Consider the following 24,728-nt stretch of genomic DNA (forward strand, 5'->3'; position numbering starts at 1 on the left):
ACACACCCATACAGAGGGGCCCCGTTCCCCGAGGGCGTGTATTGACGAGACACCATGTGAAGACAAAGCAGCAGGCTGTGGTAAGTTTCCCTTTGTGTTGTTACGCCCTAGCTCAATCCACAATATACTTCGGTTTGTTTAACGAGTCTTCATACTCGTGTATTTAGTCTGTGTGTCTGTGTTTTGTGTGTTCAGGCGGTTGAGCAGCGGCAGCTAGCAAGCAGACCACGAGGCGGACCGGCCCCGCGTCCCGCGCCGTGCGTCTCCGCCCTCGCCGGCAACGCACACCCGAACACGACCAACCAATAAATGTTCTTCTTACACATCTCCTATGTGTCCTTATGACAATGTGCATGCTTCTGGGGGTAACGGCAAGCCCGTTGTTACAACCAGATTGGAAAGATTTGCAAGACAAAGGAACATGTCAACAGAAGCCACTGAAAAGATGTGGCTGAGGGTTCAGGTAGTTCAGGTTTGAGGTTTTTTTTTCTGTCATGAACTTGTTACTACCTCCTAGTCAAATCACAAACACAAGTCATTACAAACATTTATAAGCACAGTGGACAACATCAGTGATTGTCACTGAGAACTATATTAAATACAAAAGAGAAAATCAATGACAAATTTTATATTTTAAACACATTCATACAGGTTATAGTAACACATATTCACATCAACTGTTTACAGTGGCTGTGTTAACTAAAGTAAAGTAAGAATGTGAAAAGAAGAATGGAAGTCTAAGACTTTAACTCCTACTGAACAGGAACGTACTTGAAAGTGAGAAAGAATTTAGTGAAGATTAAGTAAGGCAACAACACTTAACCATCTCCGTAATCACACACCGGCGAGGAACTCTTATTCCACAGTGTTTTTCTAGACAGATCAGCTCATTGAAGTTTCCTTCAATGCAAAGCTAAGATGAGCTATTTTAGCTAACCCTCCCCAGCCTGCTTCTTTCTCTTTGGGTTTTTTGGAGAGTTCTTTTGGCACTTGCTCAATACACCATGGCCCTGCCACGAACTGGCAAAGACTGATGCTTTAACAACTAGACCACAGGCTGCCCCTTGTTGGTTTGGTCTAAGGAATAAAACAGAGTTCCTTTTGAATGCGTTTTCAGTTTAAGAAACAGAAAACAAAATCAGATGAAGTGAGATCTAAAACTACTTGAAACATAACATGCATTCTAATTTTAAACCTTAGTAAAACAACAACAAATAAAATGTTTAACTTTAAAGACAATAGTAGGGTTTTCAGTGGAGTCCAGTCCCTATTACCTTTGTCATAAGTAACATTCTTTGTTAAGAGACAATACTTCCTGTCCAGTTTTACATCCGGTTCATTGTTTACTTGACGTGTACATGTCCTTATAATTGACATAATTTTTGCGGACCTTAAATGTCTATGAATAGTTGCTCTGCAGCTCTGCTGAGCTGACAGTAACAGTGCATTTACCTTATGCTGCACCAGTTCGGGTAGCGACCGCCTGACATGCTCCTGCAGTCTGTAAAGAGCCACGGACGGCTCGTTGGCAAGGACGTACATGCTTTCCGTAAACTTGTCAGTCACTGCACAGAAAAATACAGGCACAATAGTAGAAAACGCGGTCAGCGTTAGGAGATTAAAACGAAACACTAAAAGCAGAAGATTTAAACGTATGACTGACTGCTGCTATAGCTTAGTAGAATATTCGTAACGGTGAAATAACAGCCATTAGCACGGTTGCAAAATAGCAATAGAGCTAGGTTAAAGGCTGGGGTTTTGTTTTTACCTCGTCTAACTTTCAGCTGCATTTCCTGGTCCTCCATAACAAGAGTTGTTATAGTAATTAAAATGACAGAACGAAAGCATATAGAACCACAGCTGTCAGCTGCTTCCGTAATTTGTTGTTTTGTGTCCCACTATAAGATTCCGAAGAGAAACATAGGAACCAGGTAACGAAAGCAAAACTTTCTCAATAGCGGTAGTAGTCATTTATTTTTTACTTAGTTAGTTAGTTAGTAAGTTAACTCAAACTGGGATGTTTAATGTGGTAAGTTGAATGTTTACTTTACTTACGTTTTTCAGCTCGTTCTCCTAAAGGCAGTTACGACTTAGAATTTATTGTTTTTAAAAAAAATGATTGCAGTGATAATGGAGGACACGGCTAATGACCAAAATATTCAGACAGTTAACGACAGTACATATTCCCATGGGGACGACATGGCCCACGGTATGTAATAGTGTGTAGTATTCACACACCGCCTCTCAGGACACACCGGTTTTATGTTTTTGATTGATTTGTATCCAGAAAACTCGGACACAGATGAGGAGTCGTTTAAACGCCCCGCAACCTTGACCAACAAACAGAGGGGGAACGAGGTTACAGTACGTCCAGCAACGCTAGATTGTAAGTTCTGGGGATGATACATTCGTAAGAAAATGTACAAAAACATTTGTAACATTTAGAGTTATAATTAAAATCATTGGATTGTTTTAATCAGCTCTCTCAATACACCAGCTGGCAGCTCAGGGTGAGGTTTCACAAGTAGCAGCACAACTCAGTAAAGGTGAGGAGTCTGCAAATCACTGCCATCCTCAAAACAGTTCTCAACAAAGAGCATTTCACAAACATTGTATTGTTTAATTGTGCTCCCAACTATTTAAAGATGCTTCACTGCTCAGCAAGCAAGACGAACGTGGCTTCACACCTCTCATGTGGGCAGCAGCGTTTGGAGAAAAAGCAGTGGTGGACTTTCTTTTAGAAAAGGTTAGAAGTTATTCACTGCTGATCATACACTGATGCACAGCATTGATAATAAAATAATCACACATTGCATTGGATTTTTTTCTTCTAAGGGTGCTGACCCCACAACTGTGGCACGGGAAAGAGAGAGTGCCTTAACCCTAGCCAGCTCTGGAGGTTATGCAGACATCGTTGAGTCACTTCTTAAGCATGGAGTGGACATAAACACTTATGACTGGGTACAATTGGAATTTAATATAGCTCACACAATAAGCACTAAAACATATAACTATAATAACTTTTTTTCAGAATGGTGGAACACCGCTTCTATATGCAGTACGAGGAAACCACATTAAATGTGTGCAGGCACTTCTAGGTACCTTGTTTGTCTATAAAATATAATGTGATATATGTATATATACATACATATATATAGGTTTAAATATAATGAAAAAATAAATATAAAATACCTATCCTCCAATCTTTTAGCTCAAGGAGCTGACATGACCATCGAGTCCGATTCTGGATACAGCCCAATGGCTTTGGCAGTTGCACTCGGACACAAAAAGAGTACGCACTGTCTAGAACTTGCCAAAACAATATTTCATCTAAAGCTTGGCAAAGTGTAATTTTATAACAAGGTACTGCACAATGTATTGCTGTAGTAAAATAATATTTCTATGCTTTGTTTTCTAGTTCAAAAAGTACTGGAGAACCATATTTTGAAACTCTACAGGCCGACACAGACATCAACATGACATTGGGTACTGTAATTAAAAGCAACAGCCTTGTATTCTGTAGTGGTCAGGAGAACTGGATATCTCCTGTTACTATTTTTTCAACCATGTTTGCAATAATAAATGTAGACATTTTTAATAAAAAACATTTATTTTTTACCTGTCAGAATGCTTATTTAAATATAAAGAACAAAGATTTATAGTATATGGACATTGCATTTAGTAAGTTCAGTTAGTCTTGAAGTGATGATTGATGAAAAAAATGCATCAGTCCCTTAAAAGTGACCCATTCCAAAAAAGGCCTCATAATGGGGGGAGGTCACACCATCCTGTGCATTGAACAAGGACCATTTCCTCTCTCAGGAGAGGGTTGAAAAGACTAGTAATCAAGCATTTTCTCCCAGGATGTCCAAAGAATAAACAATTATTCGACCAAAAAAGTCAGCACTATTTTCAAATATTATTTTTACTTTGTCCACCGGAGGGGCCTCCTGTATGGGAAAGCTGTGGGTGTGGAGTTAAGAATAACACAAGTACAGTATCGATGAAAAGGAAAGTGGAAGGAAAGGAAAGAGAACTACTTGTCATTGTGACGCAGCACACCAATGCACACAACAAAAAGTGTGTGTGGGGACAGTGCCATGCTCAGAGAAAAAAACACTGCAAAAGGAAAAGTAAGGATATCTGAAGTGAGTTGTTGTCTTCTGGGTAAAAATGGCCGATAGCTGTAAAGTCTTTTTCTCTTTGGCAACCTAGTGCAAAAAAAAAAAAAAAAAGACAATTTGGTTATTTTTTTAAATGATTGTAATCATAAAGATGATTTGAATGGTCAACCTATATGTAATTAGGATTACAAATTAAAAATGCTCTCTCAGTTTTACCTTCTAGTCTGCATGTTTTAGCTGAGAACCCCCCCTGGAACTGGACTTTCAACTCTGACACTTTAACAGTCTTGGGGAATTCCAGAGACACCCACTGACATTCCCCCTGCAGAAAAAAATAACAAAATCATTATCATTTATTTAGGAAGGTATGGTGTTTTTAGTGCAAAATAAAAACTTGCCAACAATAGTAAGAATACTCGTACTATTACTTAATGATTTTTTTAACTTCTTTCCTCTAGCAGAAGTCAAATTAATAGTCTGCATAGAGATTCGACACAGTTGTTCTTCCTGATGTAACACTTGGATTAGAACCTGGAACCGTCTTCATGAGCTCCCAACCAAAGCCCCCAATGTTTACAACATGAAAATTAAAAAATACTAAAACACATTTATGAAACAATATTAATTTAAAAAAGTATACAACCCCCCACACTTTATATATGCTGTATACTTTTTATTACATAAAGATATTTTAAAATTATATTGGTCTTATTGGACCTGATTAGCATGATGACTGAAGAGTATTTTAAAATTATTCTTAAACATTAAATCTAAGTTAGTTGATGCAAAAACCACAGTACGCTATGTATTGGTATGCTACACGTTGTATGGAGGAACGAAATGGCTGTACATATACCTGATCTGAATTCCAACACGTTTCTTCATCGTTGTCAAACATAAACTTCTTTCCAAACTGTTTCACATCTCTGTTCAAAACTGAACTGACTCTGAAATAAGAACAAAACATCTCAGCTACAAAACACCGAGGCTTATTTGAGGCACGTGTCATTTAACAGCAGTTCTGTCGTTAAAACCAAAGGGAATTCTATCTACTTTTTGTTTTAAATTAACAATACGTATTATTTACCTGCTTTGAGTTTCCCTGCAAATCAAGGAAGCCATATTAGTTTTAAATTTTCAATTTGCCGTATAGCGTAGTGTTCACGTCTGCCGTTTTTGCGACAGTGACGTCAGTGGCAAACTGTCGTTCCTCTTTCTCTCCACAAGATGAAGCCATGGACCAAATTATTGTGTCAAAGCATTGTGAAAGCGGTCAGCTTGGAAGTGATGCTGTAAAAACTACGCAGAGGTATAAGAATTAATGAGAATTATTATTGAGTTTGGCTTTTGTATGCATGTATCAGGGCAATACGTTTGTAAAGCTGCTAAACATTAGCTGCCAAATGTTTGCATAGTATTGTTTATTTTCAAGTGTCTGCAGGCATGCCCAAACTGTTCCTCAAAGGGCCATGTGGCTGCAGGTTTTTGTTCCAACCAATCAAGAGCACATAGTTTGACCAATCAGCTGTGTGAAGACTGAGACCAGTTGATTAAACCTGTCAACTCAGGTGTGCTACTGCTTGATTGGAACAAACACCTGCAGCAACATGGCCCTTTGAGGAACAATTTGGGCACCACATTTCCTGGTTGCAGTGGAAGCATGAGACAGTTTTAGTACTTATCAGGTGAGATAGTTCATGAATGGACCAAATATACAACCGTTCACACTCACACTTACACAACATTAATTTAGAGTATCTAATTGACCGAGTCCTGCATGGTTTTGAACTGTAGGAGGAAACCACAGTACCCAAGGAGAACGCCAACCTCTTCCTCTTTCTTCGGACTTTGTGGAAGAGGGGCTCGGGTGGGGTCCAGGAGGAAAATTAATTTTGTTCTATGTGAATTCCGTCAGACCAACAAAGGCGGTTGTGACAGCGGCACGACGGCTTTCATTAAACACAACGCAGAGGCTACACCGGTTACATGTGTAAGTAAGTAAAGCCTTCCATTCAAACTGTCTACGTTTTAAAGATTTTCTTTCAGTCAACTGAGAAGTTTTATGAATAAAAAAAATATTGAACTGGATCTGGAAAACAGAGGCAACAGAGTGAAGGCCCAGTATGTGCATTTTCTTCTAAACTCTGGGCATACTTTAATTAAAATATATAACAAAACCCAAATCATGGATTTAACATACTTTGTTGTTGATGAAATAAAAGGTAAAGACGGGGGTAAGAGTACATGTGATAAAACACAGCAGAAGTTTAATGTTATAATGTGTAATGTGTTTTCCAGGCTGTTATACATCACTTCAGTGTTTTCTTCTTGCAGGTTGGAGCTCAAACTCAAAGGTCAGAGAAAATCGATTAAGAAGGAGAGGACTGCATGGACTGGGCCTGCTAACTGTGATCGATCATCTCAGCATCTCAACTATCAACTGATACCAACAGGGAAACGGGGGAAATACAACCCAGAGACATTTAGGTATGTGTATTCAGGTAAGAGTGTGCATTGATGTGCGTATTCTTATCGATCCACAGCAGATTGGATCATCTTAGAAAAAGCCATTTCCAGCACAAGCTTCACTGCTTTTATTAAAAAAAGCAAAACCTTGTTTTAACCAGGGAACCAATATAGAAGCTGAGTTTGTGTGTTTGTCTGTGTCCGTGTTAAAATGGTTTGGGGAAATTCACAGTGTTTACAGCAGCAAAGTAAAGTACAGCGTATAAGAAAATAAAGTATAGCACAGTACTATAGTAATCAAAATACTGGCTTCCCATGTTTTGACTCAGATCCTGTACATCAGGATTTACTGTTTTGCAGATATAAATAACTGTGAAATATTGATTGCCAGGGAATAACTTGCAGATGTTGTATGAATTAGATGACCAGTGTTTTTGTGTTTAATTTCTGTTCATGCATTTGTTGCTCCTTCCATTGGCTTCAAGGACATTGACTTCACTCAGTCCAAGAGCGAACAATGTGAAAATAAATGAAAAGACTGTACAGGTATTTTACCAAACTAATTAATTTCATGCAAATGTAGACATTTGAGAGTTCCTTATAAAATCGGTGGCCCTATAATGCACATAATAAATACGTCTGATTGTGTTTCACACACAGCTTAATACGTGCTCATATATTCCATATTCAGCGTAAGTCTTGATTAAATGTGTTGTAAAATTTGGAGTGTGTATTGGTGACTGTTTTGCAGAGGTGCTGTAATGCCAGCACAGCACCACTGGGCCTCATATAGAGCCTTTGCTTCTCAAAACTAATTTTCTGGCCCGTAACCTTGTTTGGCTCCACCTGGCCTACAATCATCACAAGTGCAAATAAACTGGCATCAGGGTCGGAATTATACTTGTGTGGGCCACTACAGCCTCTGATAATTACAACACGGGCCTCACAGTGTGAAACAGTTATACAGTTATGACTCCACCCAGGCTCTTTGTGATGGGGCAAGATTCAATCTTACAGTTGTAACAAAAAAGCCCAGTAACAGTTAAACTTTAATTAAGAAGAACAATGTGCAAAACACATCGTTAACTAATTAGGGTTTTAAACAGAGTTCAAAGCACTGACAGAATAAACTTCCTGAAAGAGTCGAAGTCCAGTCCACAGTTCACAGAAGGTGGCAGTAGTGGTCGATACAGGAAAAAATAAACCAAAGACCAATGCAAACAGGACAGGAATCAGTTTGTTAAAGAATGTTGGAGTGTCTAGTAGTAAAGAGATAAAGAATAACCTGGACAGTATAGTACATGGATGTCTGAACCTGAGGCTTTAGGTTGTGTATGAAATGTACAGTTAGGTGAGTTTGTCTTTACAATATTTCTATCAGTATTGTGTTTTCAGTATGGCATTTTGTGAACTGTTAAGGATAAATCTTAACTTTTTTGCTATGCGTCTGCTGAACTGTTACCAAATACACATAGATTTGAACGTGCGCTAAATTAACATCAAGTACTTTTAAAGTTATATTTTGCTCATTCATGGAGATCTCTTCGTCCCATGTCGTGTGAATTATGCGTGTGGGTGTGGTTGACTGTCCTGGAAGGAGAATGAACAGATGCTTCAGGAGGTGCAAAAGTCACTATGGCCAATTTCAGAGTTTATGAGCTGTGGGTATTTGTGCAGATTGCCTTAACGACTTAGGTGATTAATGCTTGTGTTAATGGCATCTGAGAGACACGACATCCAGTTTTGGGCTGCAGTACAGTACATTAATTTCCCATACCGCAGTGCACTGTCTAACCTTCTTGAAATTCGATTCAGTTTTTATTGAATTGTGAAAGATTACACCTCAAATTGAAGCGTACGAGTCATTGGCTGTTCACAAACAATCTGGTCATTCGTACATGCTGAAAATAAGATTTGGAAATTTGAAATTCCTTTTTGATTAGTCATTTGTCACCGCCGTAGACCACGTCCCTTTCTCTGCTACTTAGTGACCATACGTCTGAAACATTAGGCGTTCTTTGGCTTCTAAATGGTTTTAATCAGGTACAAATGGGAAAGTGAGGCCCATCTGTCGACTGGTGCTGCAATTAACACAGGATGTTGAGCTGCGGTGCTGTTGTCTACCAGGGCTCATCTGTGATGAAATTTTCTGCTGTGGTTTGAGTAGGTTTCTTTAATGGAATCATTAAAAAGCAGCATTTGCACATTACGCCTCGCTGCCTTTATTACAAAGAGCAATGACTAATTAATTCACCCACAGTCAAGTAGCAATGGATTTGATTGGCTGTATGTCGTCAGGTTTGTAAAACGTCTCCCCTGCTTTCCCGACATTTACTGGGAGGTTGGAAAGTTGCAGCTGCTGAATGGACAACTTGCTATTATAAAAAGGACAAATAGAGAAAAATAAGTACTAATGGTCGTCTTATACTTTAACTAAAAAGTCCACAGTAAGTGTCCAGTTAACCAAAACCTCTTTCCGTCCAGTCTTTAGACCAACAGAGGAAAATACATGAGGAAATTAAAATAGAAATAATCAAATCCTTCAAACCAGTTCATAATACAATTGGGCATATTAAAAATAATAAATCAATAAATTAAAACACAATCATTTTATTGCCTTAAACAGCAGTCCAGCACAATAAACACAATTTAGGAAGCAGGAAGTGTAAAGCTGTGGCTCCTGCAGGCTTTACAACCCTGGCTGAGCTGCTCTGCAATTGGCAAAATTTATGAACTGTGGCTTCCTTGACTTCATGCTCCAACAGCCACAGTCCATGTTTACCTGTGATGGAGTTGGAGGCTTGGAGATGATGTTCAGTCCCCCCCCCCAGCCTGCAGCTGCAGTTACACAGTTTCATGCATTCTCAGCCACCGGTGTCGGAACCAGAACATGGACTGTATGAGTGTAAGACGACCTTCAGTGAAGGTTGGCAAACGGAGCACGGCATAACAAAGTGATCTGTTGTGAGGACCGGCTTAGGCACACGTGCCCTGCTGGACAGATCTGTTGGTTTAAGATGACGTTATGGTCAGAGGATGTAAGCAGAGCAGCACAAAAGATGAATTGGTTTGGTTAAGTCTGGTCTTCAGGATGTTGGAATGTAGAAACAAAATGTCGACGTGGAGGACGTGCATGAATGAACACCCATCTTCATGATCTCCCCGACTCACTTTATTCACAGCAGCTTTCTTCACATGATCAGCCAAGTGTCAGAATGGTACTAAACAGCTCCTCCTCCTCTTCCTCCTCTTAGTTCATGTTATTGTTTTCTGGGTTGCTGTCTGTCCTCACCATTTAATATCTCGGCATAACATTTTGTGAAAGTGTGAATTCATTTTTTAAATAGAAATTAGAGAGTTTTGTAGAAGCAACACCTGAATCTCTTTACTAACAGAATAAATGCTAAAAATCAGGACCCTGCTTCATGTGACTGCTTACACTACAGCCCACACTGCCTGCTTTGCCACTGTGTTACTACCTGTCGTGCCAGATGCACAAATGAGCTACTGCTTTATTCACATGGAATGTCATTTAATTAATACCTAAGCAGTTTGGTATAAAACTAAATATACAGTATAGGACTGATTGAGTGACCACTCAAAAAAGGGAGAGTCCCATGCTAATGTTTTGGTAAAAAAAACATTTTAGTTAAAAGGAGGACAAGAACATGAAGCAGCTTTAAATAGCTCATAAATGTTATTATATATTCTTAGGTGCAAATGGGATGACTTGTTTTAAAGAACAAAGCAGGGATGATAATTAGAAGACAGGTGGATGAGTGATGGCAGCATAAAGAGTCAGTAATTGAAAGGCTAATTTTCTTTAAAGTGGTTTCATAAATGTAGAGCACATGCCCAGAGTGAGGTCAAGGACATTACTGGAACTGTAAAGAGCTTCTCGGGCAATAATGGTTATTCAGACAAAACTACTGAGTGTTATTCCAAACAGTTTCACTTGTCTGACTCCATAAACTATATATATATATGTATATGTATATGGTGTGTATGTATATATATATATATATACTGTGTGTGTATATATATATATATATAGTACTTTATGCCCTATATATATATATATATATATATATATGGAGCCCAGGCTGCTGTTAGATAAGATGTCTCTCCACTCCGTGCCAACAGATTATCTGTAAATTAGGAGTATGACCTGCGGTCCTGAACGGTCCGGCCACAGCCTCAAAGATAGTGGAGTAAACATGGTGGAGAATAGTGGCGTGTTTGTGGAGAAGTGAGTCTGAAAGTACTGGACTGAGGTGGTGTGTTTTGAGGATGTCAGTCCTTGGCCTGTCACCGAGGCAACAGCATCATTGTCTCTCTCAATCACCGACCGTTCACCCAATCAATCTTGACTGTCTGAATGGGTCACGATTGCTTTCGCTGCAATGCTCCCTGATTTTCATTTCAATGCATTTCAAATGCAATTCAAACAGTTTCACTTTCAATCCCCCCCCCCCATCACAGTGGCACAGCATAATGCGGCCTCCTCCCACGTCTCCTCCCCCTCTCCTACTTACCCCTCCTCCACATCCTTCACCCTCCGCACACAAGATGAACTCACCAGACAGGTGCCATTCTACTCAGGATGACAATTTGCCTTTTGGAAATCAGTCTATGGCTCCATTGTATTCCCTGAAAATGAGTTAGCCCTTCAGTAGGCACCCAACAGATCCCCCTCTCCTCCCAACCCTGCTCCTGACTCCTCCCTCCTAGTCTTTGTCATGTCATTTTTAGCATTTAAGTAAGCTAAGAAGAGGACTTCTTTTACATACTCTTGAAAAATAAGTTTATTATAGTGGACGTCTTAGTACTACGTATGATGACAAGTAGACTAACAAGTCAGGAAATATTTTAATAGTGTTTGGACCTTTTCGTATAAAAATACACCCCATCAGCATTCACTGGTTCTGTAACTCCATTAGAGCTGATGAGAAGCAACTGTTATTTATGACCATGTCATGTCTGCTGGCCAACGCAGAAGAAGTCCTTGGTCAAGCCTAATTAACGACAGAGTCGAAAAAGCAAATGAGTTATCCATCACATGGAGCTGGTGAAGGGTGCATCCATCTCAGGTCACCTCGCGGAGCACGTGGCTGAAGATGGAATCTCATACTGATGATGTGAGGTTTGGGTAATTGGTCAGCGAGCCAGAGGTTTGGTACAAAGAATCTAGTGCATTTCACTGTCATTTCTTTCCTGTTTAAAGGTGTCATCCAGATAACCCTGTTTCCTCCCACAATCCAAAACCACACAGGTTAGGTTATATTGATTCTAACCATAGGTTGGAGTGTGAACTGCTGTGTGGTTCCATGTGTGGCCCTGCCACAGCCTGGGGAACTGTCCAAATTTGACATCCATCCTCACCTGATAACTGCTGGGATTGGATCCATCCCCCATCCCGCCCCCTCTCCAGGTCCAAAGGTTTAATCTGTGGAAGACGAATGAAAACCAGGGTCTGGGTCTTTGAGAAGAAAGCAGCTGTTGCTTTACATGTGGCCACTCTAACGTCGACTGCATCTCAAGAATAGTTAGGCAGAGTCGATATGATTAGGCCAGGAGAACAATTTGGAATCTAATTTTGTACAGAAATTACAGTGCAATCAGCTGTGCTAGCCCTGATGGAGAGGACATGTGGAGGACACTCTGTGTTCCAGGACTGGTTTACTGCAGTCTCCACTGATTAAAACCTTGACTTATTTACAAGGGATGTAAAGAATGAATATAAAGAAGATGGAAATGTAAAAAACCTATACACTCACTTGCTAACTTTTGCTGTCCTTCCCGTATAAACCACACAACATTCTAAGCTCTCTGCTTCAGTGCACCAACATGAATTTCATCTCTCCAAAAATACTACTACAAGCTCTGTCAACACTCAAACCTATTATCACAACAAACAGTAACAGAGCACAAGCAGCGTTTTGGTTTTCAGCACTTCATATTTATTCCAAAATTGAACAAAAGTCCTGCTTTTATTATAATACAATACAGAAACTCATCATCCTCATGGAAGGACATCTGAGAGCTCTTCCAGTCACCTTGTCCTCAGCTTTAGTTCTTACTTGATTTAAAATGTCAGTAAACAGTTCTCTGGGATCTGCGATCCTAATTGTTTGATCGACGTTCTCTGACGCAGCGTGATGTCCACTGGTAAATGATGGTCCCATTAGGAGTCCGATAATTGATGCAGCAGGGCACGATGGAGGCTGGAGCTATAGACTTAGAGCCAATGTCATGCATAGTTACCTGCTAGTTCCTGCTAACGCATTGATAATGGTCTCACCCAATTAAGTTTTAACGCTCAGGCAGATGGTAAGGTTGATGGGAAAAACCAGTATTAGTCGCTTTTTAACAAACAAATAGCATTTCTGCTAATATCATCTATAACAGTGGTCACCAAATGTTTTTTGTATTAAGGACCAGTTGACTGGTAAAGGTACCCACAGTTGAAGTATTGTTAAGGATCAGTATACTTTTTAAATAAAATATCTGTTTATTTGGTTTATCAGGTTCTGACAAAGTGTGTTTTCAAGTCAACCTGTTTGTTCTTCTTAGCTTGATGCATTATGACAACACATTCTAAAAAGCTGATGTTTCTTAACATATTTTGGAGCCACATCTGTAGCGATGCAAAGGGGAAAACAAGAGAGGCCTATATACTGTGTACTCACATATACTTGATGTGTAGAGTTTTTGTTTTGCAGTTTGCTGGTACTGCAATCTGAATCAAATCACTTGAGTCGAGAGCGGAAATGTTTGAGACTAAAGTAATAGATCACTGTCAAACAGGACAGCGATCTTCTGATGGAATGTGACTTCCTCCGTAGAAACAAGTCCCTCACACTGCAAAAAGAAAATAAACTACTATATTTTCCAGACATGCCCCATTTACTGCATGATGGGGGGAAAAAAAAAAAAGCAAAAACAGAAATGTTATAACTTTCATGCCCAGGAAAACTTGTAAAGTACTTTATGCCCGGTCCACAGAGGCAAGTATGAAACTGATAATGTTTCACATAAATCCAGAACTGCAGCACTCCTTAGTCTTCACTAGTGAATATAATTAGAGTCGGAAATTGGATTTTTAAATTCATCCAACTGAGCTGAGTATTATAGCTCAGAAGAAGAGTGCTTCGATTCAGAACGCATGCTCTGGCTGCAAAATCTTTTTCTCAAGACCGAAAAGATACAGAAAAACACTGTTTATTTCATATATTCTTCTTCTACTGTTTCAGCCTTTCCAGATCTGAGAGGAAGGAGGAGACTGGAGCCAATCCCAGCGGTCCATGGGTGAAGGAAGGGTAAATGAACAGTCACACGCACATTCACATCGATGATCAACAGAGAGTGAACAATTAAATGTGTGTACATAAGTAACAAATATTAATATGCACATTAAATAATAGGTTAATGAACTAATTATTTTTTTATCTCTAATTAATTACACAACTTAAATAAAGGTTTTACCATCTTACCATCAGTTCTGCAGGTTGCTTAAAAAAGTGGTTCATGGTTGATCAATTTTTAAATTCTTTTCTACTTTTTCTTCGTTCCTTTGTTGCATTGTGCTTTGTTTGTTCACTCTCAATTTTTTATTCTGATTTTTATAACGTTATTAATTTGTTCATGTTAGGACCTTCACAGCACTGCAGGGCAATTTCTGACGCAGCAGGAGTGAGCTCCTGTTCCTCAATCAATACTTGGCATCTCTTTTCCAATTCTCCGTTTGTTTTTCTAACTAAAATCATTTCAGTTTTTTGTCAACCAAAAAAAGAACCTCACAATGGAGAAATGTTTCAAGCTTTGCAGGGTTTTGTGTTGAATCATTTCTTGTTATTATGTGATATTTGTGTGTTTGGTGTTTAATGTTTAAACCGTAGTATATGTTTAAGGACAACATACTTAAGTTGAATCTTTAATGTTTGAGTATTTAAAAATAATGATACAAATAAAAAAAAGATCAAATTAAGTTACTTGAGCATCAAATGTGAGAAACTTCAGTCAGTAAGTGATGACAGAAGTTGAATCATGTGACAGTTTGATGGAAAGTTAATAATTATGCCAAGGTGGTCATAAAGGACAGGAGGACATTGTCACCTGAGTGCACTGCTAATTGCCCATGCAATCATGTTTTTGCCTGTTTACATCTGTCGGCTAATTTGTTTGCAGGATTATGTTAAAAAGTACTAATGACTTCTCATCAAACTGTGGAGCGAGGGGGTGGGAGGTACAGAAGACGCCATTAGAGTTTGTGCAGATCCAGGATTTTTCTAATCACTTTCTCCAACATCAGAGAACAGGGTGAGTTAATGGAAATGATGCTTTAATGACCTGCATTGTTTAGTGGCCTTAGCTGTTAGGCTTGATTAGATGTCCCCAACCTGAGCTACAGTGACGATTCTACACTGACTTTTACACACACACACATATATGTTGGTATATAGATAGATAGATATGACTTTATTCTTATTTTTTCATTTTATTTGTTTTATTCTCGATGTGGCACTCATACTGTCATACCTCTGACATTCAATTTAGGTCAAAGGTCAAAATTGAAAATACACTGCCACCACATATTTGACAATATGTGGTGGCAGAGCTACAGTACGTGCACTGTTGTGCTGGAATATTCCTCTCTTTGCTGTCAGTGCAGTCAGATCATTTTATTTTATTTCATTTCTTCCAATAATCTCAACTAAAACCATAGCTGTTTGTTTTATTGTGAGGCAAATGCTGTGGTATAAATACAATCTTTACAAAAACTAACAGATGAAAACTAAAGCAACGGCACACAGTCAACAGGAAAATGTAAAGTAAACTAAGTGTGTGTGTATTGATAAATACATGGCTTGTGTTTGAACATGTACCCATATTGTGTGGGATGTTGTGGTGGCCACAGCTCGAGGGGGGTGGGGGAGGGATTCATATTTCTCTGCAATTATTTTTCTGTGGGGTTCAGTATTATTTCAAGTCGTTTGCCATTTCCCCTTTTTGTCTCTCTGCCAACTTATGAATAATATTCCATTCTTGTGTCTTTTGGCTGAGCCTGCATTTTGACTCTCGAAATAGAAAAGCAATGTAATATATTAGGATTTCAAAATTCATCTCTCTTTGATATATATATATATTTTTTTACAATATTGATTTGTAGGCTATTAATATTTCTTGGTGGAATAGCAGTCAGCAGTCTTGCCTTACAGAGAGAACATCAACAGTTCAAGCCCTGGCTCCATCTTGTGCTCTCTCTCTGTCCTTGTGTGGGTTCTCTTCTCACATAGTCCAGTAGCACGTAGGTTGGACACTCTGGACTGACCACACTCTGGCCCATCCATGGACTTGTGGACTGATTCTTTGGCTGCGTTGGAAACACGTACAACAAGCTTAAGCTGAAGGCAAAATATTGACAGGACAGGATGCAGTTCAGCAAATTTGGCCAGAGTTGCCTGCCCACTCTGGCCCATCACTTTTTCCAGGTACACTGTTTTCTTCCAAGACAAACACTCACTCAGGGATGACTTGCCAAAAGCAGTCAGATGACAGTCATCTCTCTAGTCTCTTCTGTCCACAGTAGACTCGTATTAATGACCATTTAAAGCACTCTGTAATTGAAACATTTAAGAATGTAGAAGCCAGATCTATCAGAGCAACTTTTTTGTCATATCACTGAATTGATTAACAGCAGCCAGAAACACACCAAACAGATGCTTTTATTTTCATAATCCATAACCACTATGACAAAGTGGATTTTTGATTGATTACAATCAAATTTGAGTTGATTACAGAATGCAAACCTGTATCATGTCATAAAAACATTAATGTTTAAGTTTAAAAAAAGTAGAAGAATCCTGGCTTTGATTTTCTGCATCATGATTTTTTTTAGATTTATTGAATAAAATAAATCATGATGATATCGGTGATTATATATGACACATAATCATACACGTTTTGGGAAACCTTACTTGTGTTCACTGTGTTTGCTTTCCCTGGCAAAAAACAAACTGATATTGTCAAATGACACATTAGCAATGGAAGAGCTATACAGTGACCATTAGCTCTTTTACATGAGGCCTGTATTAGTAACAGTAATAGGGAATACATTTAAAAAGTGAATTATTAAATAAATAAAACTCAACTGATCCCGCACTGGGAAAACTGTTGTGTTAACAACAGATCTGCTGTAACAGGCTGAAGGTCTCCTCCAGATGTCTCCTTCGACTTAATGAGGTGCTTTACATCTTCCTTGTCTTCTTGTTGGACCTTGCAGTTCTCCACAGTAGCATTAATCACTCTGGAGATAGCAGAGCGTACTGTACACAGCTCAATTACTGTAACCGTCTGATGGCTCTCTCCCTCTGCTGCCAACGACACATTCTGAAGACGTATGACGGTGGCTCAGCGGCCGTATATAACAAGGTGACAGTTACATTTGGATCACGCCCTCAGCTGAATTGTTTATGATTGGGAAAATGTTACTGAAGGAGTGGAGACCGGAGAAATATGGGACGCGTCCTGGAGTGACACTGACTTGTAGGATTTAGTGTTTCTTCAGTTAAAGAATTACACCAAATCTGCACGTCGAACGTGAATTTGTTCAACGGTGCTGCGAGCGAGAACGTTTTCTTATATTTGTGATGTCATGAATCAAAGTGTGAAACTTGCTGAAAGATCCAAAAGGGTTGGGAATTGGCTCTGAAATGTAGTCTCTGACAAAACCACATGATTTGACATTGTGTTTCTGCATCGGTCAGTTGGTTAATTTTAACAAGTGTGTAAACATTCAGTTGAGCAGCTGTTCAAAACAGTGAATATTTGTAAGGTTGTTTACCATTTGACGCTTTAAGACGAGAGAAAGATCAACATCAAAACAGGAGAAGGTAAAGATGATCTACATGGATATGAATAGATGAATAGGACCAACTGTCCCCCCCAGCCCAGAATGAATGAGTGTGCATACAGCTGGACATCAGGCTTCGGTGCTGAAGTGTAGCCACCCATTCCCTGGCCCCTGAATGTACAAATTGTTCCCCGCACCAATGAATGTACCCGTGCCGTCTTTTCAGATAAAGCCAAGCCGGGGGGCCAGGGCGGCATGCTGGGTTTGGACGCCTGATTATGCCAAGTGGCAGACGGAGAGAGGCACTGGGAGACGCTTCAGCGCTCAGATCACCGCTAGGCCTCTGCGGAATATGTGTGTGCTGTTCACGAGCCCAGTGGTGCAGACAGAACCGCTTATTGTTGACCGGACACGCTTAAAATGCCCCCGTGGATCGACCGAACTTTGGGGGGAGATCGAGTACTGTGGTTTACATCAGGCCGAGTCAGGAAGGGGTGAACAGGGAAACGGTCCTTTTAACTGAAGATGTATTTATTCAAAGGTGTTAAACGTACTTGTCGACTTTCAAAACTGTTTTACTTTTTTGTTGTTTCTTTTTTTATCTGTACTTTTCCACTGGTGTCTTCTGTAGCACTGAACAGCTGCAGCGTTTAACGGCTCTGTGTGAGCTGCAGCCTGTTACCTCTCGGAGTTACACAGTAAACTCAATAGAGCCATACAGGGAATCCTCCACTTACATCCAAATTCCGTTCCCGCTGTGAGATGTAACTCGATTTTCACCATAAGTCTGAACTCACGTACCGATGGCGTGTACGTCAGCTCCTCTCGCCGACTATAGTTCCTTCTGCCAAATCACTGTGCAGATTACCACTGTGGTGACCCCCGGTGACCTGCCAACTTAAAAAGCTGGAACTCCGAATCAGCAAATTTAGATTATTTAAAATAAAGGGAAAATCTACTCTATATTGGTAAGATGACATCACAACTTCCACAAAAGAAATGATTTATTGTCCATGTGTCTTAAATTTTTTAAATTCTGAATTGAATTGTTGTGTATATACACAGGTAATTAGATGTAACCTTTGTCTTAGGAAGATTAAAAAAAATATATAAGTATCAGTAAAATGAGTCTTGTCATTACATCAAAACAGAATTTTTTTTTTTCAGTTTTAACATTTAGATTGTTGTGTAGACCACTACGTTTTGCACCATAATTATCATCAGCCTACGAGGATTTGAGTCGTGATTCTGATCTCCTGATTTTCAGAAACACGTTGATCTACGGCTCCAACACAACAACCGTCAGTGATGAGCTGGAAAAGAGCAGCAGAGAGAGTGATGAAGAGGAGCTGGCTGCTACTGCCAGAGAGTCGATGGTGAAGAATGTATGTCATGTGCCATTATGTGTCTTAGTGCTTGCCAACAGCCCATATGCTAATTACTGCCGATTTACACCTCATTACGTTGATTTATAACGAGACTCCAGAAAGTGACTGACTGTGGGTAAATATCTCCACTAAAGAGGACGTTACTGTTACTGTGACCAGACCAGTGAGGTCAGGTTAGCGTACGGAAATGCCATCAGCTAACCTTTAAAGCTAAACGCGTCGTGCTCGATGGTTCGTTACAGTCGAAACGTAGCCGTCGTTATTTATTTATTTTCCACAGCAATTAATCTAATGTGGCTAAATGTTAGCTTTTCCAGGTAAATAGTTATATTATACACAAACCTGGCTTCAGACTAACATTAGATTCAAGCACCAGCATTTACAAACAACAAGGTAACACTTTTGAAAGTTTTACTATAAATATGGCGTTTTAATGACACACTATGGCGACACCTATAGCAGCAACTTTTGCAACTGTACGAATGTTTTAACTCATAATTTTCACTTCTCCTCTTGTATTGTTATCTATGGTTCCATTATTTCTTTTCACATCCCGGTTCCTCACTCCTCCCTATATTTTTTTTCATACCCGGCAATCTAACATTTTTCCCTCCTTTTCATCTGATCATCGCTCATTTTGGATCACTTGTTCTTTTTTTGTGGACTATCACCTTCAACCAGATTAGAGTCATTACATTTTAAAATTCTCTCTCATTCTGAGGTTGGTTTAGAGCAGAGATATGAGGCTGTTTTTCGGGCAGATTTCTAAAATATTTCCTCACAATATTTTTTGGTAAAAGCATTCCCACCAGTAGAGGTACATTTCTTATTCATTACATCCAAAGTGTTGCTGTGTCTTAACAGGCACCTCTGCCAAAAGCACAGCCTTGGTTTTCTGGTGGTTGATCATTTTAGCACAACACTGACTCTGAGTTGGTTTGATGCAGCTGGCCGATACTGATATCTCCTCTCCCTCAGCGTGCCGCCGGCTGCAGTCGCCGAGGCGATAGTGCACCTGTTTACAGAGTGTTACGCAGAGTGAAGTTGAGGATTTGGGCTTTGGGATTTGGATAAAACATGCTATAGTTGTTTTTCTCAATGTTCCATCCTGAGATTTTGACCAACAATGAACCAATACCGATCCTGGGTATCAGATTGAACCATCCTTACTGCAGTATTAATTTGAGTCTGTGGCAGGTTCGTCTGTCACACTTCCTGTCTGTTTCTCCAGGGTTAATTAGTTTCATAACACTCACCTGTGTCATGTGATTTTCATCAGTGTCACTTGTCTCTACTGGTGCCCTGGGTAAATATACCAGTGTCCTTCACTCAGTCATTGTTGTGTTGTCTGTCCCTGCCCTGTGTCCTGCACAGCTGTGCCATCTTATTCTCTCTGTCTCTGCCTGGTTCTTGGTTTCAGTGAGTTAGGACTGGATTACCTGCCTGATTAATAACTTAAACTCATCACTTGGGTCCTGCCTGCATCCTTGTTCCTCTCATACCTGACACAGTAGGCTTGAACCTGTGATGTTTTTGCTGCATTCCGCTCTGATAACGTAGTCAAAGTTCAGGGTTAGCTGCATTAAACCTGCACCACTGTTGTGCGTAATTGTAACATTTCTGCTTCTGTTTTTCTTCATTTTAACCGCAGCCCCTTCTTAAGTATATTTGGAAATTACAGTTGCAGTTTTACTCTTTTGTAATTACTCCCCATGGGTGGCGTATGGGCAGCGTTCTAAAAAGCCAGCTCTCTGGAGATTAAGTCCTCTCATGCTTTTGCTAAATAAAATATTCAAGGATCATAATAAGCTGTAGCCAAATAGTGCCTCCAAAAAGGCATACTACGCTTATCTCCAGCCAGCACATTAAATATGTATTTACTCTAAGAATAATGTAGTGGCAACACAAAATAAACACATTTACCCGGAGCTATAAAGCCTGTGGATCGATATAAGCTGTCTGTTTGTTTACTGTCTTGTTTGTACTTCAAATACTTTCAGGTCAATCTGGGAGAAGAGAGGAGTAGGAAAAAAAGATTAAGGTAATGTGTACGAAAAAAATAACGGCGTAAAAAGTTACACCTTATCATCAAACGGCGTTGCCCTTCGGTCTGGAGGGATCCAAGTAGCACAAAGCTTCAGGGTTGTTTTTCCTACTCTGGTCTTTTTTGGTGTTGATGTAGTTTGAGAGTGTGTCAGGTTTTTACTGGTCCTCACTGCTGAGGGTGGTTTGAAGGGCAGTGGTTTTTGTAGTATTAAAATGTAGGGCTTCTGTGTAGGCTACTAAAGTTTGCACGTTGTATATTATCGGCGTGTGAAGACGTGAATTGTGATTCTGTCGTTATTGATCTACAGCTTTAACACAGAGAGAGTGATGAAGAGGAGCTGGCTGCTACTGCCAGAGAGTCGATGGTGAAGAATGTATGTCATGTGCCATTATGTGTCTTAGTGCTTGCCAACAGCCCATATGCTAATTACTGCCGATTTACACCTCATTACGTTGATTTATAACGAGACTCCAGAAAGTGACTGACTGTGGGTAAATATCTCCACTAAAGAGGACGTTACTGTTACTGTGACCAGACCAGTGAGGTCAGGTTAGCGTACGGAAATGCCATCAGCTAACCTTTAAAGCTAAACGCGTCGTGCTCGATGGTTCGTTACAGTCGAAACGTAGCCGTCGTTATTTATTTATTTTCCACAGCAATTAATCTAATGTGGCTAAATGTTAGCTTTTCCAGGTAAACAGTTATATTATACACAAACCTGGCTTCAGACTAACATTAGATTCAAGAGATTGGACTCACTAAAGTCCACATGTTGTATGACTAAATGTTAGCTTTCACACGTATATAGTTATTTTTCATCAGACATTCATGCACCAGCAGTTACAGTGCATGTCGTTATTATGTTGAAACTGCACTTGGGTGACACCCGTACGTGACGGCCCTGTTGCTGTCAAAGTAGTTGGAGAGAGTGTGTGTCAGGCCTGTGCTTGTTCTAACTGCTGGGGGCAGTATTGAGCGTGCAGCTCATCTTTGTTCATCTGTCAAACAGACAAGAAAGTGGGAAAGCTTTTTATCTGTTCCCTTTCCACTGCCACAGTTTCACCATGGATAGTGTGAGCACAATGGCAAAAGAGAGGGGCTCTCCATCTTTCCCATGAGTATTAATTAAGTTTGCTTTTGGAAACAAAGTGATGACAGTTCTTCAATTCTGAAAATCTCTTTGTCTCCAACGTATCTGTATGTATTTCATGTACGTTACAATAGTTTGTGAATCTCTCTTTTTTTCTTTCTCTCTGTTATTCCCCTCCTCCACTCTTCAATTTTGCAACAGCTGCAATCAATGCTACGTTTAAACTAGATTGTCTTTTATCTTGGTTGTTAAAAAATGTTTTCATATGGCCAAACAAATGTTCAGGCCAAACGAGATTTTAATTTGACAGCCACAACTGTTTATTGATTAACATTAGGTAACAGATCATTAGGAACAGAACCTACATTGACTGACTACGCCCACTTGGTGCTGTCTTTAATAATGCAGTGTGGTGTAAGAATGACCACATTCTAAGAGTTGTTAACATGCTCAGTTATTAAACTCAACAGTTTGAGTTAAGTGTGGATGATAGATAATATCCAATACATAAATATATATGTGCAACATCATACATACAGTAGATTCCAACATAGGCTTTGAAAACCTTTAGCTTCTAAATGTGTTGCTATAAAGGTTCAGCACCACGGATAGCTCCCTGTGAAGTCCCAGCTGTTTTCTTTCCCTTTTCTTCTGAATTTATTATAAAGAGAATACAAGAATAATATAAATGGCATTAGAAATATTTATTATAAAGAGAATACAAGAATAATGGGGATAAATCGGGATAAACTACTTTTATCCCGATTGCAGCTATTTTGAGTATATTAAAGGTAATTATACATGTAGACTGAGCATTACGACTTTGCCGAACAAAGCGTTATTCTCCAAGCACGCAGCACGGTGTCTCGTGGGGCATCATTACTCTTTATATGCAACGAAGCAGTGGGTCACTCTCACTCTGCCTAATGAAGACCATGCAGCAGCACCTTCCTCAAAATAACTGCAGGCAACATGCACCAACTGTGCTTTTAGCAGGGGCAGTAAACACCACGTTTATGTGAACTGGCATACTGTGAGGAGAAGTCAAGCAACTTTAACAGCCCAAAAGTGACAAAGTGATCTGTTTTAACTGTGATACGTACTGCAGCACACAGGCCGGTGTCAATAGAAGACGAACAGCGTGTCAAATTTAAATTAAAGGAAAATACCCAAAAGAAGCGTATCTTTGGATACAACACCAGTTCCATAATTCATAATTCCATAATGGAAATGGATAATTCCATTTCCATAACAGGCAGTGTGAATCTGCATAATGTCAACAGGAAAGTTAAAGCCTTATGTTTCCTAGTAAAGGAGCATTTGCTTTTTGAAGTCGAGTTCCTCAGTTTTTAAAATGTGAAGTGGAAATTACAGTTGTTCCACATGAAAAACAATTTTCTTTAGAAGTTCATATGTTTATGTATTCAGTATTACAGTATTGCATAATATTTACTATTATTGTAGAAAAGATTGTAAAAAAAGTATTTTGATATAGACCAGTTATTATTCATTTTCAAGCAACACGTTGGAATTTGTATTGATTATCAAGGACATTTTCATATATTATATTATATTTATTTCATATATATTTTCACGGACTTGGTAAATTGATACATATATTTATTTTCTATGCTTACTTTATTTATAAGACCTTCAGCTCTCTCGGGTGGAAGGCATTGAATGTCAGGCAGGAATTCCAAACTAATTCCCTGAATTGGACAATGAATTCTATTCTATTCTATTCTATTCTATTCTATTCTATTCTATTCTATTCGTTATCTGAACAATGGCTGTGTGCGAGTCTTGTCTCAAAGTGAACACCAACTCATCAGTCATGTAGCAGACATTGTTCTAGATGTGTAGTAAGAATTAAGTTTTAAGAGTGTGAGATAAAAACATATTACATTTTTATGCTGGGCAACATCACGCTCATACGTGCACGCACGCGCGCACACGCACCCTAGCTCGTCCCCCTCCTTCCCTCCCTCCCTCCCCTCCTCCTCCCTCTAACCGCTCGATGAATAGAGAGCCTGCAGAGCGCTCTTTTGTTCAGTAGCGCTCAGCTGCTGGAGAGGTGAGCATCACTCCGGCTGGCGCACATCACTGCTGCCGCCTCGCGTCGTGGACTGAAGCGCGGACTCGCTTTGAGACAGAAATCCACGGCGGTCTCTGACAGATTATCCCCCTCAAACATTCTTAAGGCGTCCCCAGTTCTTCTTAAAGCTTGATTCGGTTTTCAACCCACACTCGCGGGGCTTTTTCCGCTGCTGGATAGTTGGTCTCCCTGTGCGTGGCGCTGCACCTGCACGGTTACCGCTCCTGAGGCCACAGCAGAACGTCGCTCTACATTCCTGTGAACTGGACCTCACTTCATCCAGAAGGTGAAGAAACTGTGTTTAGAGGCTTTCTTTTATGTTTTTTTTTTCTATCTCACGGGATTTTTTTAAATTTAAAAGTAAATTATGTGCAGAGTCAAACATGTGGGAAGTCTCAGATGTACAGCAGCACGAAGTCAAAAATGTCTTTTTCTGGTTTGAGTTTGTGATCATTTGGGATTTGACTACTGTTTCCTGACAGATGTAAAAATCACTCTATGGTTTGTTGGAAAATGCTTTTGCGACTGGCATGCTCATATTGTATTGCAGTTCACTTTTTCGTGCAGTTGCTTTTAGTAATACATTTTAGCAGTCATTTTCCTTTGTCCATTGAATGCTACTACAACTTGGATTTTGAACGTGGATAGATCACCTGATCTAGAAAC

At 39.6% G+C, this 24,728-nt stretch overlaps 5 protein-coding genes across 6 annotated transcripts in view; 3 read left to right on the forward strand and 2 right to left on the reverse strand.

Moving 5' to 3' along the window:
• The window catches only part of borcs8 (BLOC-1 related complex subunit 8), a 9,422-nt gene extending 7,231 nt beyond the window's left edge, over positions 1-2,191 (reverse strand). Inside the window, exons 1-2 of one of the 2 annotated variants that reach the window (XM_025052617.1) lie at positions 2,056-2,191; positions 1,453-1,565 (exon numbers count right to left, since the gene is read on the reverse strand). In XM_025052617.1, the coding sequence (XP_024908385.1) occupies positions 1,453-1,542 (90 nt within the window). In that variant the 5' untranslated portion in view covers positions 1,543-1,565; positions 2,056-2,191. Of the gene's footprint in view, positions 1-1,452; positions 1,566-1,768; positions 1,894-2,055 lie in introns of those variants that run through there. The other variant, XM_008307281.3, reaches the window with a different exon arrangement.
• LOC103399996 (methyl-CpG-binding domain protein 3-like) overlaps positions 1-24,728 on the forward strand; it is an 844,757-nt gene that overhangs the window by 185,533 nt on the left and 634,496 nt on the right. The window lies entirely within an intron of this gene.
• On the forward strand, positions 1,889-3,617 carry rfxank (regulatory factor X-associated ankyrin-containing protein). Its single transcript, XM_008307282.3, has 9 exons — positions 1,889-2,029; positions 2,126-2,209; positions 2,288-2,386; positions 2,481-2,546; positions 2,646-2,746; positions 2,836-2,961; positions 3,032-3,098; positions 3,212-3,292; positions 3,419-3,617. The coding sequence occupies exons 2-9, from the start codon at positions 2,131-2,133 to the stop codon at positions 3,478-3,480; spliced, it is 681 nt and encodes a 226-aa protein (XP_008305504.1). The 5' UTR covers positions 1,889-2,029; positions 2,126-2,130; the 3' UTR covers positions 3,481-3,617.
• nr2c2ap (nuclear receptor 2C2-associated protein) lies at positions 3,601-5,576 on the reverse strand. The gene is made up of 5 exons (XM_008307283.3): positions 5,212-5,576; positions 4,981-5,071; positions 4,341-4,446; positions 4,144-4,211; positions 3,601-3,965 (listed from the first exon to the last, which is right to left on the reverse strand). Exons 1-5 carry the CDS (start codon positions 5,244-5,246, stop codon positions 3,846-3,848), a joined length of 420 nt encoding a protein of 139 aa, XP_008305505.1. The 5' UTR covers positions 5,247-5,576; the 3' UTR covers positions 3,601-3,845.
• ncanb (neurocan b) overlaps positions 5,669-24,728 on the forward strand; it is a 114,978-nt gene continuing 95,918 nt past the window's right edge. Inside the window, exons 1-7 of the mRNA XM_025053770.1 lie at positions 5,669-5,809; positions 5,919-6,118; positions 6,459-6,611; positions 13,844-13,909; positions 14,778-14,909; positions 15,887-16,081; positions 18,710-21,250. Of these exons, the coding sequence (XP_024909538.1) occupies positions 21,249-21,250 (2 nt within the window). The 5' untranslated portion in view covers positions 5,669-5,809; positions 5,919-6,118; positions 6,459-6,611; ... (2 more) ...; positions 15,887-16,081; positions 18,710-21,248. The remainder of the gene's footprint in view (positions 5,810-5,918; positions 6,119-6,458; positions 6,612-13,843; positions 13,910-14,777; positions 14,910-15,886; positions 16,082-18,709; positions 21,251-24,728) is intronic.

This window comes from Cynoglossus semilaevis, chromosome 2 (genome assembly GCF_000523025.1).
Source record: "Cynoglossus semilaevis isolate Cse_v1.0 chromosome 2, Cse_v1.0, whole genome shotgun sequence".
Classification (NCBI taxonomy): domain Eukaryota; kingdom Metazoa; phylum Chordata; class Actinopteri; order Pleuronectiformes; family Cynoglossidae; genus Cynoglossus; species Cynoglossus semilaevis.